At 41.0% G+C, this 12,651-nt stretch overlaps 1 protein-coding gene across 2 annotated transcripts in view; it reads left to right on the plus strand.

The window, feature by feature from the left end:
* The window catches only part of ENTPD1 (ectonucleoside triphosphate diphosphohydrolase 1), a 94,065-nt gene that overhangs the window by 77,615 nt on the left and 3,799 nt on the right, over positions 1-12,651 (plus strand). For both annotated transcript variants that reach the window (XM_032312278.1, XM_032312277.1), the window contains exons 8-9: positions 7,266-7,382; positions 11,857-11,994. In XM_032312278.1, coding sequence (XP_032168169.1) covers positions 7,266-7,382; positions 11,857-11,994 — 255 coding nt within the window. The remainder of the gene's footprint in view (positions 1-7,265; positions 7,383-11,856; positions 11,995-12,651) is intronic.

Below are 12,651 nucleotides of genomic sequence, written 5' to 3' on the forward strand. Positions count from 1 at the left end.
GGAAAAATGATTTGACAAACCCCCTTTCTTCCCTTACAAACTTGGCTTTGGGTTATTTTTCCGGATTTGTTTCCCTGGAAACGTGATAAAGATAGGAGTGTCAGTTGTATTACTAAGCAACAGTTCTTATGAAAAAAATGACCCCTGAAATAAAGTGGATCTGGATTGGAAGAAATTAATGAACTATGCTTACTCTGTGGGCTTCTCTAGTCTGAATAAAGGCTTATGTATATAGAGTAAGTAACAAAAGGCTTTATTTTTATAGTACTTATTTACACGACCATCATACCCTTTGTTACTTGTTTGAGTTGCACTATCTTCCACTAGAGGGGAGGGATTTTCATCTGCCTCCGTCACTGCTTGGAACATAGTTGTTGTTCAGACAATAGTTGTTGAGTGAACGCATGCATGATGTGCAGCCAAAAGAAAGAAGAGGGGAAATGAAAAAAAAAAATGGCTGTTGATTTTGCCAATTAGGAGGTTACTGGTGATTTTAATGAGCATAGTTTTAGAAGCCATGTCAAAGTAAACAGCTCCCTTGGATATGCTCTAAAGCTGGGGGAGCAGGGAGGAGAGTGGGTAATTGATACCACAAAAATTTGAGAGAGAATAGATGTTGCACTGAAACCAGCTCAGTTAAATTGAACAGGAATGCATGTATTGCATTCTGCGTAGGTTAAAAGTTACACAAAATTGGGTGCCTGGGTGGCTCAGTGGGTTAAAGCCTCTGCCTTCAGCTCAGGTCATGATTCCAGGGTCCTGGGATCGAGCCCCACATCAGGTTTTCTGCTCAGCAGGGAGCCTGTTTCCCCCTTACCCCAACTCTCTGCCTGCCTGCCTACTTGTGATCTGTCAAATAAATAAATAAAAATCTAAAAAAATATTTTGGCTGGCAAGAATGGGTATTGTCTTTATAGATTGATATATCTGCCTCCCCAGCTACATCCCAAGGGCCTGGAAGGCACAGGTGGTGTACATTTCATCCTTTCATTTTTAGGCCTGCTAGATATATTATTGCTAGAATGCCTGGAATATTGTATATTCTCAGTAAAAGAATGTCAGTATTTGGAATATTCTAGTGATATGTCCAGTATGCACAGAAGCCTGAAGGTGAGAAAGCATGAAGTGTGTTCAGAGACCTGAAAGTAGTTCAATGGGTTTTTCCATGTGGGCAGCCAGGAGACTTGCCTCTGGTATTTTATTTTATTTTTTTATTTTTATTTTTTTTTAAAGATTTTATTTATTTATTTGACAGACAGAGATCACAAGTAGGCAGAGAGGCAGGCAGAGAGAGAGATGAGGAAGCAGGCTTCCCGCTGAGCAGAGAGCCCGATGCGGGGCTTGATCCCAGGATCCTGGGATCATGACCCGAGCCGAAGGCAGAGGCTTTAACCCACTGAGCCACCCAGGCGCCCCACCTCTGGTATTTTAGAAGGTTTTCCCCCTAAGCTTAACTATCACCTTTGTGATCATTAGATGCCTTTGTTTGAGGTTTATGGTCTGTAAACCCAGAGATTTCTACAGTACAGGGAAATGGTGGTGATTTTAGGAAAACTGAAGATGAAGATGTGCTTCAGGGGTTTAGAAAGAAATGATTTTGGGTTTTAGAATAAATGAATAACACTGTTTAAGGGGGCACATAAAAAGGAAGATTTGTGGGACTCATAGAAAATAGAACATATTTTAAGCTTCAGGGAAAAATTACCTCCTACAGTTATAAAGTGATTCAACCTTTTTGAAAGAAGATCTTATAAGGAGGCATCTGGGTGGCTCAGTAGGTCTGATTAGTTTCAGCTCAGGTAGTGACCTCATGGTTCATGAGATCAAGCCCCACGTCAGGCTCCACACTCAGTGGGGAGTCTGCTTGAGGATTCTCTCCCTCTGCTCTCCCCTCACTCTTTTTCTGTCTCTCTAAAATAAACAAGTATATCTTTAAAAAAAAAAGACCTCATGAGATATGTAAAGATATTTTAAAAATTTAGGTCTAATACACTTGTAGTAAAGTGTGCACATTCTAAGGCCACAGCTTGATAGTTTATAAGGAAAACACCTGGAAGTCCATCAACTGGGTGAAGATACAGGATATTTGTTCCCTTATCCTCTCTCCCAGGTGATAAGCCCCCTCCAAAGATAACTACTACTCTGACTTCTATCATGACAGATTCGTGTTGCCAGTTTGGGGATTCAAAATATATATTCTTTTTTGTCTGACTTCTTTCACTCAGTATTATCTAAGATCTATGTATGTTGTCGTGTTTAACAGCAGCTCTTTCCTTCATTGCAATGGAGTATTCCTTTGCTTGGACACACTAAAATTTATTTATCCATTCTATAGTTAATGGACATTTTAGTTGTTTCCAGTTTGAGGATATTATGTACTGTTTTATGAACACTCTTGTTGATGTCTTTTAGTGCATATTTCTACTCACAAAATATATTTGCCTTCTGACCAAATATTTTACCCCAAGGAAATCATCTCAAGAAAAGGTACAGAGATGCAAATACATTATAGCATTATTTATAATAGTGAAATATTAGAAAGCCTAAATATTCATGTATAGGAGATTACATAAATCATGATATATCCATAAATAATAATATTTTATAGTCATTTAAATGGGTAAACTAAAATCTACAGGGAAACTTGCCCATATTGTATTATTATCAAGTGAAACCAAGCAGGATTATAAAACAATGTGTTTAATAATGATATTTAGGTAAATATATATATATATTTTAATGTTTTACATATATATGTAAAACAGGGATTAAGCAGTAAATTATTAAAAGTATTTTTTTCTAGGGGATGGTTAGATGAAGGAGTAACTTTTATTTTTAACTTATACTAATTAAATTCTATACAGTGTTACCTTTGAATAAGTATTTTTTTTTTTAAAGATTTTATTTATTTGACAGAGAGAGGTCACAAGTAGGCAGAGAGGCAGGCAGAGAGAGGAGGAAGCAGGCTCCCTGCTGAGCAGAGAGCCCGATGCGGGACTCGATCCCAGGACCCTAAGATCATGACCTGAGCCGAAGGCAGTGGCTTAACCCACTGAGCCACCCAGGCGCCCCTGAATAAGTATTTTTAACACATATGTATTTTGAAGGAAAAGAAGAAGGCAATTTTTGTATGTTGAAAAATAAAGAAGAGCAGGATTCTGAGATGTTAAAGGGAAACATCTGTAGGTCAGGGAAGAATTTTCAAGAGTTCATGGCATGCAGAGCTTTGAGGGTAGGCAGTGGCACAGACCCAGGAGTTCATGCTGACAAGCTATGTACCCCACTGATGGTCCAGTATTTTGCTGTATCTGCCTACACAAATTTTCTCTTAATGTTTTGTTAAAGATTTTATTTAAGAGCGATCACAGAGGGAGAGGGAGAAGCAAATATGCCACTAAGTGGAGAACCCGATGTGGGCTCCATCCTAGGACCCTGAGATCATGACTTGAGCTGAAGGCATATGCTTAACTAAGTCACCCAAGTGCCCCTGTTTGTTAAAAGTTTTTTAAAATAATTTTTATTTCTTTAAAAAACACATGTCACACCTTAGCAAAAGCAAGTGAATTTCTAGGTTCTTAAGTCATTAAGCCCTTTGCTGGTAGAATGAGCTCAAGGAGTAATATCAGAAAGTCTTTTGAAATGTCCCTAAATGAAATTTAAAGAAATATTTATTATAAAATTTAAGACATGCTTGTTATAAAAAAAATCGAACTATACAAAAAGTTTAAAGATCCAACTATATGTCACATAAGAAACTTACTTTAGATTTAAGGAACTCACATGGGCCAAAAGTGAAGATATTCCATGCAAGTGCCAACCAAAAGAAAACAAAGGTGGTCATATTTATATCAGACAAAATATGCTGTAAGTCATGAAATGTCACATAAGGCTGAGAAGGACATTATAGAATGATAAAGGGATAATTCATCCAGAAGATACATTAATTATAAATATATATGATATATGCCCAAATCAGAGCACCTAAATCTTTGAAGCAAACATTGACAGAACTGCTGGGAGGAAGAGACAGCAATGCCATAACGGTAGAAGATTTCAGTGCCTCACTGTCAATACGGGATAGAACAATCACAGATTCGAACCACACTATAAACCAAATAGACCTAACAGACACATATAGAACATTCCACCCAAGAACAGCAGAATATATAAACTTCTCAAGTGCACATGGACTATTCTCTAAGACAGGTCACATCTTAGGTCATAAAACAAGTCTCACAAATTTAGGAAGACAGAAATTATACCAGGTATCTTTTCTACACAGTAGAATGAACCCAGAAGTCAATAGCGGAAGGAAACCAGAAAATTCACAAGTATGTGGAAATTAAAGAGTACACTTTGGAACAACCAAAATCTTCAACAAAACACTGGCAAGCTGAATTCAACAGTCCATTAAAAGAATAACATACCATGACTAAGTGGGATTTATCCCTGGGATGCAATGATGACTCCATACATAAAAATCAGTTAGTGTGATACAGCACATGAACAGAGAATGAAGGATGAATACTACACATCTCAATAGATGCAGAAAAAGCATCTGATAAAATCGAACACTCATTTATGATAAAAAAGTTTCGACAAAGTAGAAACAGAAAGAAATTGCATCAGTACAATAAAAGTCAGGTATAAAACCACATAGCCAACATCATACTCAGTGGTAACAACTGTAAGCTCTTCCTCTGAGATCAAGAGCCAGGCAGGGGTGCCCAATCTCACCATTTCTATTCAGCATAGTACTGGAAGAACTCATCAGAGCAGTTAGGCAAGAAGAAATAAAAGGAATCCACATCAGAAAGAAAGAAGTAAAAATTGTCTCTGTTTACAGATGACAAGATTGTACATAAAGAACACCCTAAAGTCTACACACACAGCAAAAGAAACCTGTTTGGCTCATCAATACAGAAAACAAACTGGTGGTTGCCAGAGGGGAGGGAGGGCGGGGGATGGGCAAAATGGCTGAAGGAGGATGGGAGATACAGGCTTCTAGTGATGGAATGAGTAAGTCACGGGGACAAAAGTACAGCATAGGGAATCTAGTCAATAGTATTGTGTTAGTGCTGTACGGTGACGGATGGAAGCTACACTTGTGGCGGGCCTAACATAATATACAGACACACTGAATCACTGTTGTACACCTGTAACTGATGTAAAATAGTGTGTCAACTATACTTCAATTAAAAAAAGAAAAATAAGAAACCCATTAGAATAAATGAATTTAGTAAAGTTGCAGGGTATAAAATCAATATCCAAAAACAAGTTGCTTTTTTATACATTAACAAGGAACTATCTGAAAGGAAAACAATCTCATTTACAAGAACCTCAAAAGGAATAAAATATTTAGTAATAACCTTAACTACGGAGGAGAAAGACTTGTACACTGAAAACTACAAAACACTGATGAAAGAAATTAAAGACAAATGCAAAGACATTCCATGTGTTCAGTGAATAGCATGTAGCGAAGGACAGGAGGAATGGGGAGTTGCTCATTAACAGGTATAAGGTTTCAGTTACTCTAGATGATTCAGTTCTAGAGATTGGCCATACAATCTTGTCCTTATATACAGTTAACAATACTGTATTGCACATTTAAAAATTTAAGAGGGTAGATCTCATGTTAAATGCTCTTACACAAGAAAAATAAAACATTTAAAAGTACACCCTAAAAAGTCCTCCTCTCCTTCCTGCCCCACAGTCAGTTCACTAGAGAAAAATACTCTTGAGTAGTTTTAATTAATAGGCGGGAACCTTTCTGGGCATTGGCTATGCATACTGGAGCTATCCAGTCTCTGGATTTATCCAGTTTCTCAGTCAACAGAGATCCACCCAGCATCTCTTACCTTTAAGGCCATGCTCTAGGAATTCGAGAGTGGTTTCCTGCCACTTACACATCATTAGCGCTCCCACCATGTGCCGGGTGCCATGCTGGCGCAAGCAGATTCAGCTGCCATCGTGGCACTGGCCTTCTAGAGGGCAAGCAGATGGAAGACCAGAAACACAAAAGCAAATTAGACTGCGGCAACAACAGGGAAGAAAGCAGCAGAGTCCCGTGAAAGGGACTGTCCTAGGACCACTGTCCTAGTCCAGGGGGACGATTAGAAAACATAAGTCAAGGTGAAGGGAATCCCTACAGAGGGAAGAGCAGGTGTGCCACCGCAGGGAGGCAAAGCTCGGCAGTGACTGGAAGGCCTGGGGGTTGGCATGTGCAGGTGGCAGTGGTAGGAGGTGGTATTGGCAAAGTGGGAAGGGTTGGAGCTTGCCTGGCTTTGAGAGACCTGGTTTATTTATTTATTATTTATTTATTTATTTATTTATTTATTTATTTAACAGAGAGAGAGAGAGAGAGAGCGCGCACAAGTAGGCAGAGAGGCAGGCACAGAGAGAGGGGGAAGCAGGCTCCCTGCCCAGCAGAGAGCTCCATGCGGGGCTCAATCCCAGGACCCTGAGATCATGACCTGAGCCGAAGGGAGAGTCTTAACCCACTGAGCCACCCAGGCGCCCCAATACATTTTGTTTTTAAGTGGCCATTGGAGTGGGTAGGTTAGTGGAGGAGGCGGACAAAAGTTCAACTGAAGGGAGTGGAAAGGGAAGACATGGAATTCAGTATTGTAGAAAACGCTTCCTAGCACCTATCCTGTGAATTTTAATGGAGTATTTTCCTTTCTACTCATTTGTACTCTTTTCCGTAGTTCTCACATATGATCATGATTTTAAAAACCTTTCAGTTATGCTTAGTTCATGATAGACTTCAATAAATATTTATTAAATAAAGGTTGACTATTTAAAGAAAGAAGTACATGGACATTTTAGAAATAGGCCAAAAAAGCAGAAAAGGAAAGAACACCTTACAATTGCCATTTAGAGACAACTTTTAATATCTTTGTATAGACGTTCCCAGTTTTTATTTATTAAAAGCTCCTATATAATACAGTTTTTAAAAGATGGGATTTTTTTAACCTCTTTCTTTTTATCTCCCCTCATTTTTCTTTCTTCCTGACTCTTTCATTAAAATTAGAGAGACAGTTAGTTACCAGGTGGCTCAGAAATGCACGTCAGCAGTAAAGCGACAACAACAAAGTAACACCTCTTCTAGGAGCGAAACAACTTTTGGGTCTGGAATATTACTTGGTTCATTAATGTACTCAACAGAGATTTCCAGGCGCCTTCGCCAGGGATTCACCCTTCTGGAGAGTGAATCAGTGTCCCTCTATGTTGGACACAGTGCAAAACTGCATTTTTTCTTGCAGGCATTTTCGGCTTATTATTATGTGATGGAATTTTTAAACTTTACATCAGAGGAAACTCCCTCACCGGAAAAGATGACGGACACTATGGAAAAGTTCTGTTCTCAGCCTTGGGAGGAGGTAAGTGATGAGAAACAGCAGCTGTTTGGTATCTCTCTGTGCCTTTGAAGGCACAGAGGATGGGAGTCTGCTCATCAAGTCCTGCTACCCGGAGACCCAGCAAAGACGTTAGAGGATCCCAGAGGGCACACTCATCACAGAGTGCGTGCATGGGCATTTCTTGACAACTGGGCATATACTGGCTAAAGCCAGCACAGCTTTACTTTTCTCACCTGATACCGAGCAAGTCTGGCAGTCCGCGGCTGCTGGTGTGAGGTCAACAGCTTGACTCTGTCTCAGGCGTTCCTTCTTCGGTTCTATCATTAGGGCTGCTTTCTTCACAGACAGAAGATGTGGCTTCAGAGATCACTCATGTTCAAGGTCAGAAGAAGGGTAGAGCCAGATACATCTGTTGCATTTTACAAGAAAGCATCAGTTACCCCAGAAACTCCTTAGCATTCTTTCCCTGACATCTCATTAGCTGGGACTGGCTGGGAAAGCAGGGTGCGGGATTTTAGGACTGGCTTAGACCCTCAGACCCAGCGTGAGCTACGCTCTGGAGCTGGGTACGCTGTCACACATTCCTCTCCCCACACCCCAGATCAGAGTTTTATTAGCAAGGAAGACACAGCAGTTCACAGAATCTGCTATAAACACCCTTTCTCGTGCCTACGTCCCAGGTACCTCCTACTTATTCTTAAATTTGAAGCACAGATGTTTCTTGTCTGAGGCACTGAGTCATTGAAGATCTAGTACTACCTGGTGAAAGTTTCCAGGGAAGAGAGAGGTATGGGGTCTACTCTAATCAAAACAGATCAGCTGAGGGTGGTGCCCAGGGGCAGCTGTTTTAAGTTGACAGGGTTGCACACTTGAGTGGTACTTTCATTCTGAGTAGGTGTAATTAACTAGAAATGGATGTTTGCCTCCTTGGCGCTGACAGAGGAAGGAAGGTTGTGCAAGAGCCAGAGGTATGGACTTATTCCTCCATATTTTGTCTGAGTTAGAATAAGAAGGAAGAGGACTCTGGGCTTTTCGAAAGAGCCTCTTGAAATGTCTCATTTGCAGCTGGTAGTGATCTGTGGAGGAAGGTGGGCATCTTGGAGTTGAGGCAACTTGAAACAACCCCAATGCATGCCTGTGACAGAGGTAGATTTAAGCTGCTTTTGGAAAAAAAAAATTTTTTAAAGTAGGCTTTGTGCCCAGCATGGAGCCCAGTGCAGAGCCCAAACCCATGACCCTGAGATCAAGACCTGACCTGAAATTAAGAGTTGGACATTTCACTGACTGAGCCACCCAGATGTCCCTGGGGGGAGGAAAATTACTTCTTGTTCAGTGTGGAAGTTCTATCACATCTTTTCTCCTTACCCTCATCTGTGTGTGTGTGTGTGTGTGTGTGTGTGTTTTGTTTGCTTGTTTGTTTTCAGTTTTATCAGGTTACATTAGGTTGGCAATGCCTATATGCAGACCTGTAGGTCTACTCCGATAAGCCATGAGTTGCTGCTCAGAGGTCCTGGAAGTAGACTCATTAAGGCCTGCACCTGAAAGAAATTCTGTAGTCTTTGACAGGGGATGGGAGGAATTGTAGAGTGAGAACTAGAACCTCACCCAGAGCCTTGATGTTGAGGTGGGTGTTATGACCTAGGTTTCATTTTCCCCAACTGCCTTGTCTGTCCATATGGAATGCATAGGTTTCAAGTACACTCTTATAGAGCAACTCTTTTCCTGCTACTCCTGTGTGACTAGAGTTTGGGAATGTCCCTTCTAGACACCTTTGGCTGAAAGAGAACTGATAATTGTTAGACATATCTTATTGCTGAAAAGTGAGCTAGATATTTTATACATATTATATCGCGCTGCCTGTCCCTGCTTTAGCAGGAGAAATAAAATGCAAACTACCTCTGTTGATGTCCTCCAAATCCTTGGGGATGCCCCCAATCCTTGGGTCGCTGAGGAGAGGTAAGGAGAGTGAAAGGAACATATCATTCTTGTCTTCTGATTGGTTAATTAGAAGGTCGGCAACCCTCTAATTTTGTCAACCAGAATAATCACTTTTCCACTCAGAAAATATGTGCATTCAAGATCTCTGGTCAGCCTATGAGACTGACGCTGTAAGATTCTGTGTATACTACTAACTAGGATTTTTCTGTATATTCTGGGTCCTGACATTCAAACTTATGGACTATTACTCTTTCTAGGGAAAAGCATCCCATTCTTGAAGACTTGCCATGCCCCTTCATCTGGGGGGAGTGAAAAGGGGCAATGGGCAAGGAGAAGAGAAGCTGGTACTATCCACTGCCCTAGGAATAGAAAAGAGAGAGGAGAGACTGGCAGAGAGAGGGTTAGGATAGAGAAAGGCAAACCACCCTCCCATTTGGAGAGAACATAGTGTTGAGTCCACAAGCAAAAACATGATTAGATCTGGACTTATGAACCAGGTAGATGCTTTTGGGTTCCATATTTTTTGGCTACTATCATAATTAATTATGTCAATTAATTATATTATTATACAGTAATTATAGTAATTATATTATTTCATATTTATATGTAATAAATATAATAATATATTTCATATATAATGTATTGTTGCATTTATTTTGATTATTAATTATATTAATCAAGCATACTATCATGATTAATTACATTAATTAATTATATTAATTAATTAATCCTCAGATTAGACTGCATGGCAATGTACATCTTTCCAGGAGGAGGGGGTAGGAATTTGTAGAATTCAGGAAAATTAGACCAAAATGGCATTCCCCCAAGGGAGAGGCCAGCTTTTAAAGACCTGTGGGTTGCAGCACTTTCCAGTTTGGCCCAAGTGGATTCTTGGAATTCCATACCAGTTTTTTGTTTAACAGGCCTGCTGAAACTACATCAAATTGGATAAGTCTTTCCATGAAGGAAAAAAAAGAGTGCAGTTACTGTAAGATGGGGGCAGGATCTGGATAGGCACTGATGTCACACCAAGGTTTTGGGAGAATGCCCTATACAGAGGAGGTGATCGAAGAGTAGTTTGTTTCTAGGACTATGAGAAAAAGACAAGTTCCATGTTGGGTCATTCAGAGAATTCCACCAGAGCAGGCCAAGGCAGGCTAGGTGCGGACTTAGCCTTTTAGAGATTGGGGGCTGGCAGAAACCAAGTGAGAAACAGACCCCAGCTAGCAGGTAGGGAGTTTAGAGATGAGGGGTTGCTTGGGGAAAGAGAAAAATCTGGACAAAATTGGGGTGGTGGTAGTGGGCCAGGGAGTCCTATATATAAGGCATCTGTCCTGATTCCTAGTACTTGATATATGTTTAACAAGTATTAGTTCTCTCTCTGCCCAAGGTATCCAGGAGGGAATGCCCATTTTCAAGAGCTGAGGAATAGGGCAGCAGGCAAAACTCAGGGCTGAGCTACAGATGTTATCGTCTGTTGTTCTCTGAGGGCTAGCAAGGAGCAGAGCAAGCTGTGGACATCTGGGCATATATTTACAACAGGAGAGGTAAGAGTCAGCAGGCAGCCTTCATTTGGAAGTAGGGTGAGCAAACACGTGGACTCAAAAAGACCCCTTTGCATGACTTATAAGCAACAAAAGAGGTCAGGTAAGGGCTGAGGAGAGAAGGTGAGATGTTGGCACTGTTAGCAGTGCTGAGCAAAACATGTCTTAAACTGTGTTGTAGGGCTTCTCAAAATTTACTATGCATGTGATCACCTGAGTATCACATTAAACAACACATTCTGTATTGGTAGTTCTGGGGTGAGGACTAATAAGCTCCTGGGAGACCCCAACACTGTTAGTCCAGGTACTAAATCGAGTGGCAAGGCTTTTTTTTTTTTTTTTTTTAAAGATTTTATTTATTTGAGAGAGACAGAAGAAGCATGAGTGGGGTAGGGACAGAGGGAGAAGGAGAAGCAGACTCCCCGCTGAGGAGGGAGCCCTATGTGGTGCTCAGTCCCAGGACCCTGAGATCATGACCTGAGCCAAAGGCAGCCGCTTAACCAAGTGAACTCCCCAGGTGCCCCATGAGAGGCAAGACTTTTTATGATACTCTTTCTTTAACATGCTTCAGATGCACTAATTCCTTCAGACACTCTGAACTCAGAGTCTGGTCAAGAACATAGAAAAGTCTGATTAAACAGACTGATGGATTTCTTTCATGCAAGATTTTTCAGTTTTTAAAATGTTAATGTGATTGTGAAATGGAAGTTTCTGGAGGGGTGAAGAGGTATACTGAAAGTCTGTGTTTTGGAACTTACTAGATCATGGAAACCACTGTTTTCCTGGAGCACTTGTTATCCCACAGAACCCAGTGGAGGAAAAGTTTCCTTAACAGACCCTGAACTATAGCCCTGCACCCACTGAAGGAGTGCAGCGCCATCCCCAGGTCTCTCTAAAGAGGACAGCGCTCAGGCCTGGGTGAGGTGGGCCTTTCTCCTGTCTTGATCAACTCAAATGGTGAAAGGGGGCGTGGGGAGGTGCCTGTTGTGATATTTCTTTCACTTCACTTCCAGCTGAAGACATATTTTGGTGATGTGAAGGAGAAGTACCTGAGTGAATACTGCTTTTCTGGAACCTACATCCTCTCTCTCCTTCTGAATGGCTATGGTTTCACAGCTGATTCCTGGAAGAACATTCATTTCATGGGCAAGGTAATTTGGGGACTTGTTAGGTTGTGGGGAGATTGGGTGACTGAGGCAGCTTTGGGCTTGAAAGAGGTAGAAGTCAGTCTGATGTCCTGTTGTACCATTTCACCTCTAACCCAAGCTGACATTTTGCCCTGCTGTGTTCTGAACCAAGGAGAGCTATGGGCATTCTCAGCCTCTTCTTTCGGTTCATGCAGCAGTGACTAAATCCTTATAAAACAGTGAGATCTTAAATGTAACTGTGTTTCAGTCGTCTCAGTGTTTCTATTTGCTGATTTCAACATTCATCCCAAAGGCCCCTTCCATGATCTGGAAATGATTATTATGGCTTCTTATAAGGACTGCAGGTCTTGTTGGTTGTCGCTTCAAGGTTGACTAATCTGAAAGCTTAGCAGAAAGAAGATGAGTGATTGTCAATGGGGGTCTTTGCTTAGCAGGCTTAGCCAGAGATTTACAGAAGCAACCTCACTGCTGTTCTTTACCATAGCGCCACCTGCAGGTATCCAGGCATAGAGAAACCTTCACATCGATAGGCAATTCCTGCTTCAAAAGTATCAAGAGCCGTGCTTCTCCACCTTTTAAACCCATACCCACTAATGGCAAAGACAATTAACTCCCTTTTTTAAAATATGGTGACTTCAAGCAAAGCAAAACATTGAGGCT

This window comes from Mustela erminea, chromosome 14, assembly GCF_009829155.1.
Source record: "Mustela erminea isolate mMusErm1 chromosome 14, mMusErm1.Pri, whole genome shotgun sequence".
Taxonomy (NCBI): Eukaryota; Metazoa; Chordata; class Mammalia; order Carnivora; family Mustelidae; genus Mustela; species Mustela erminea.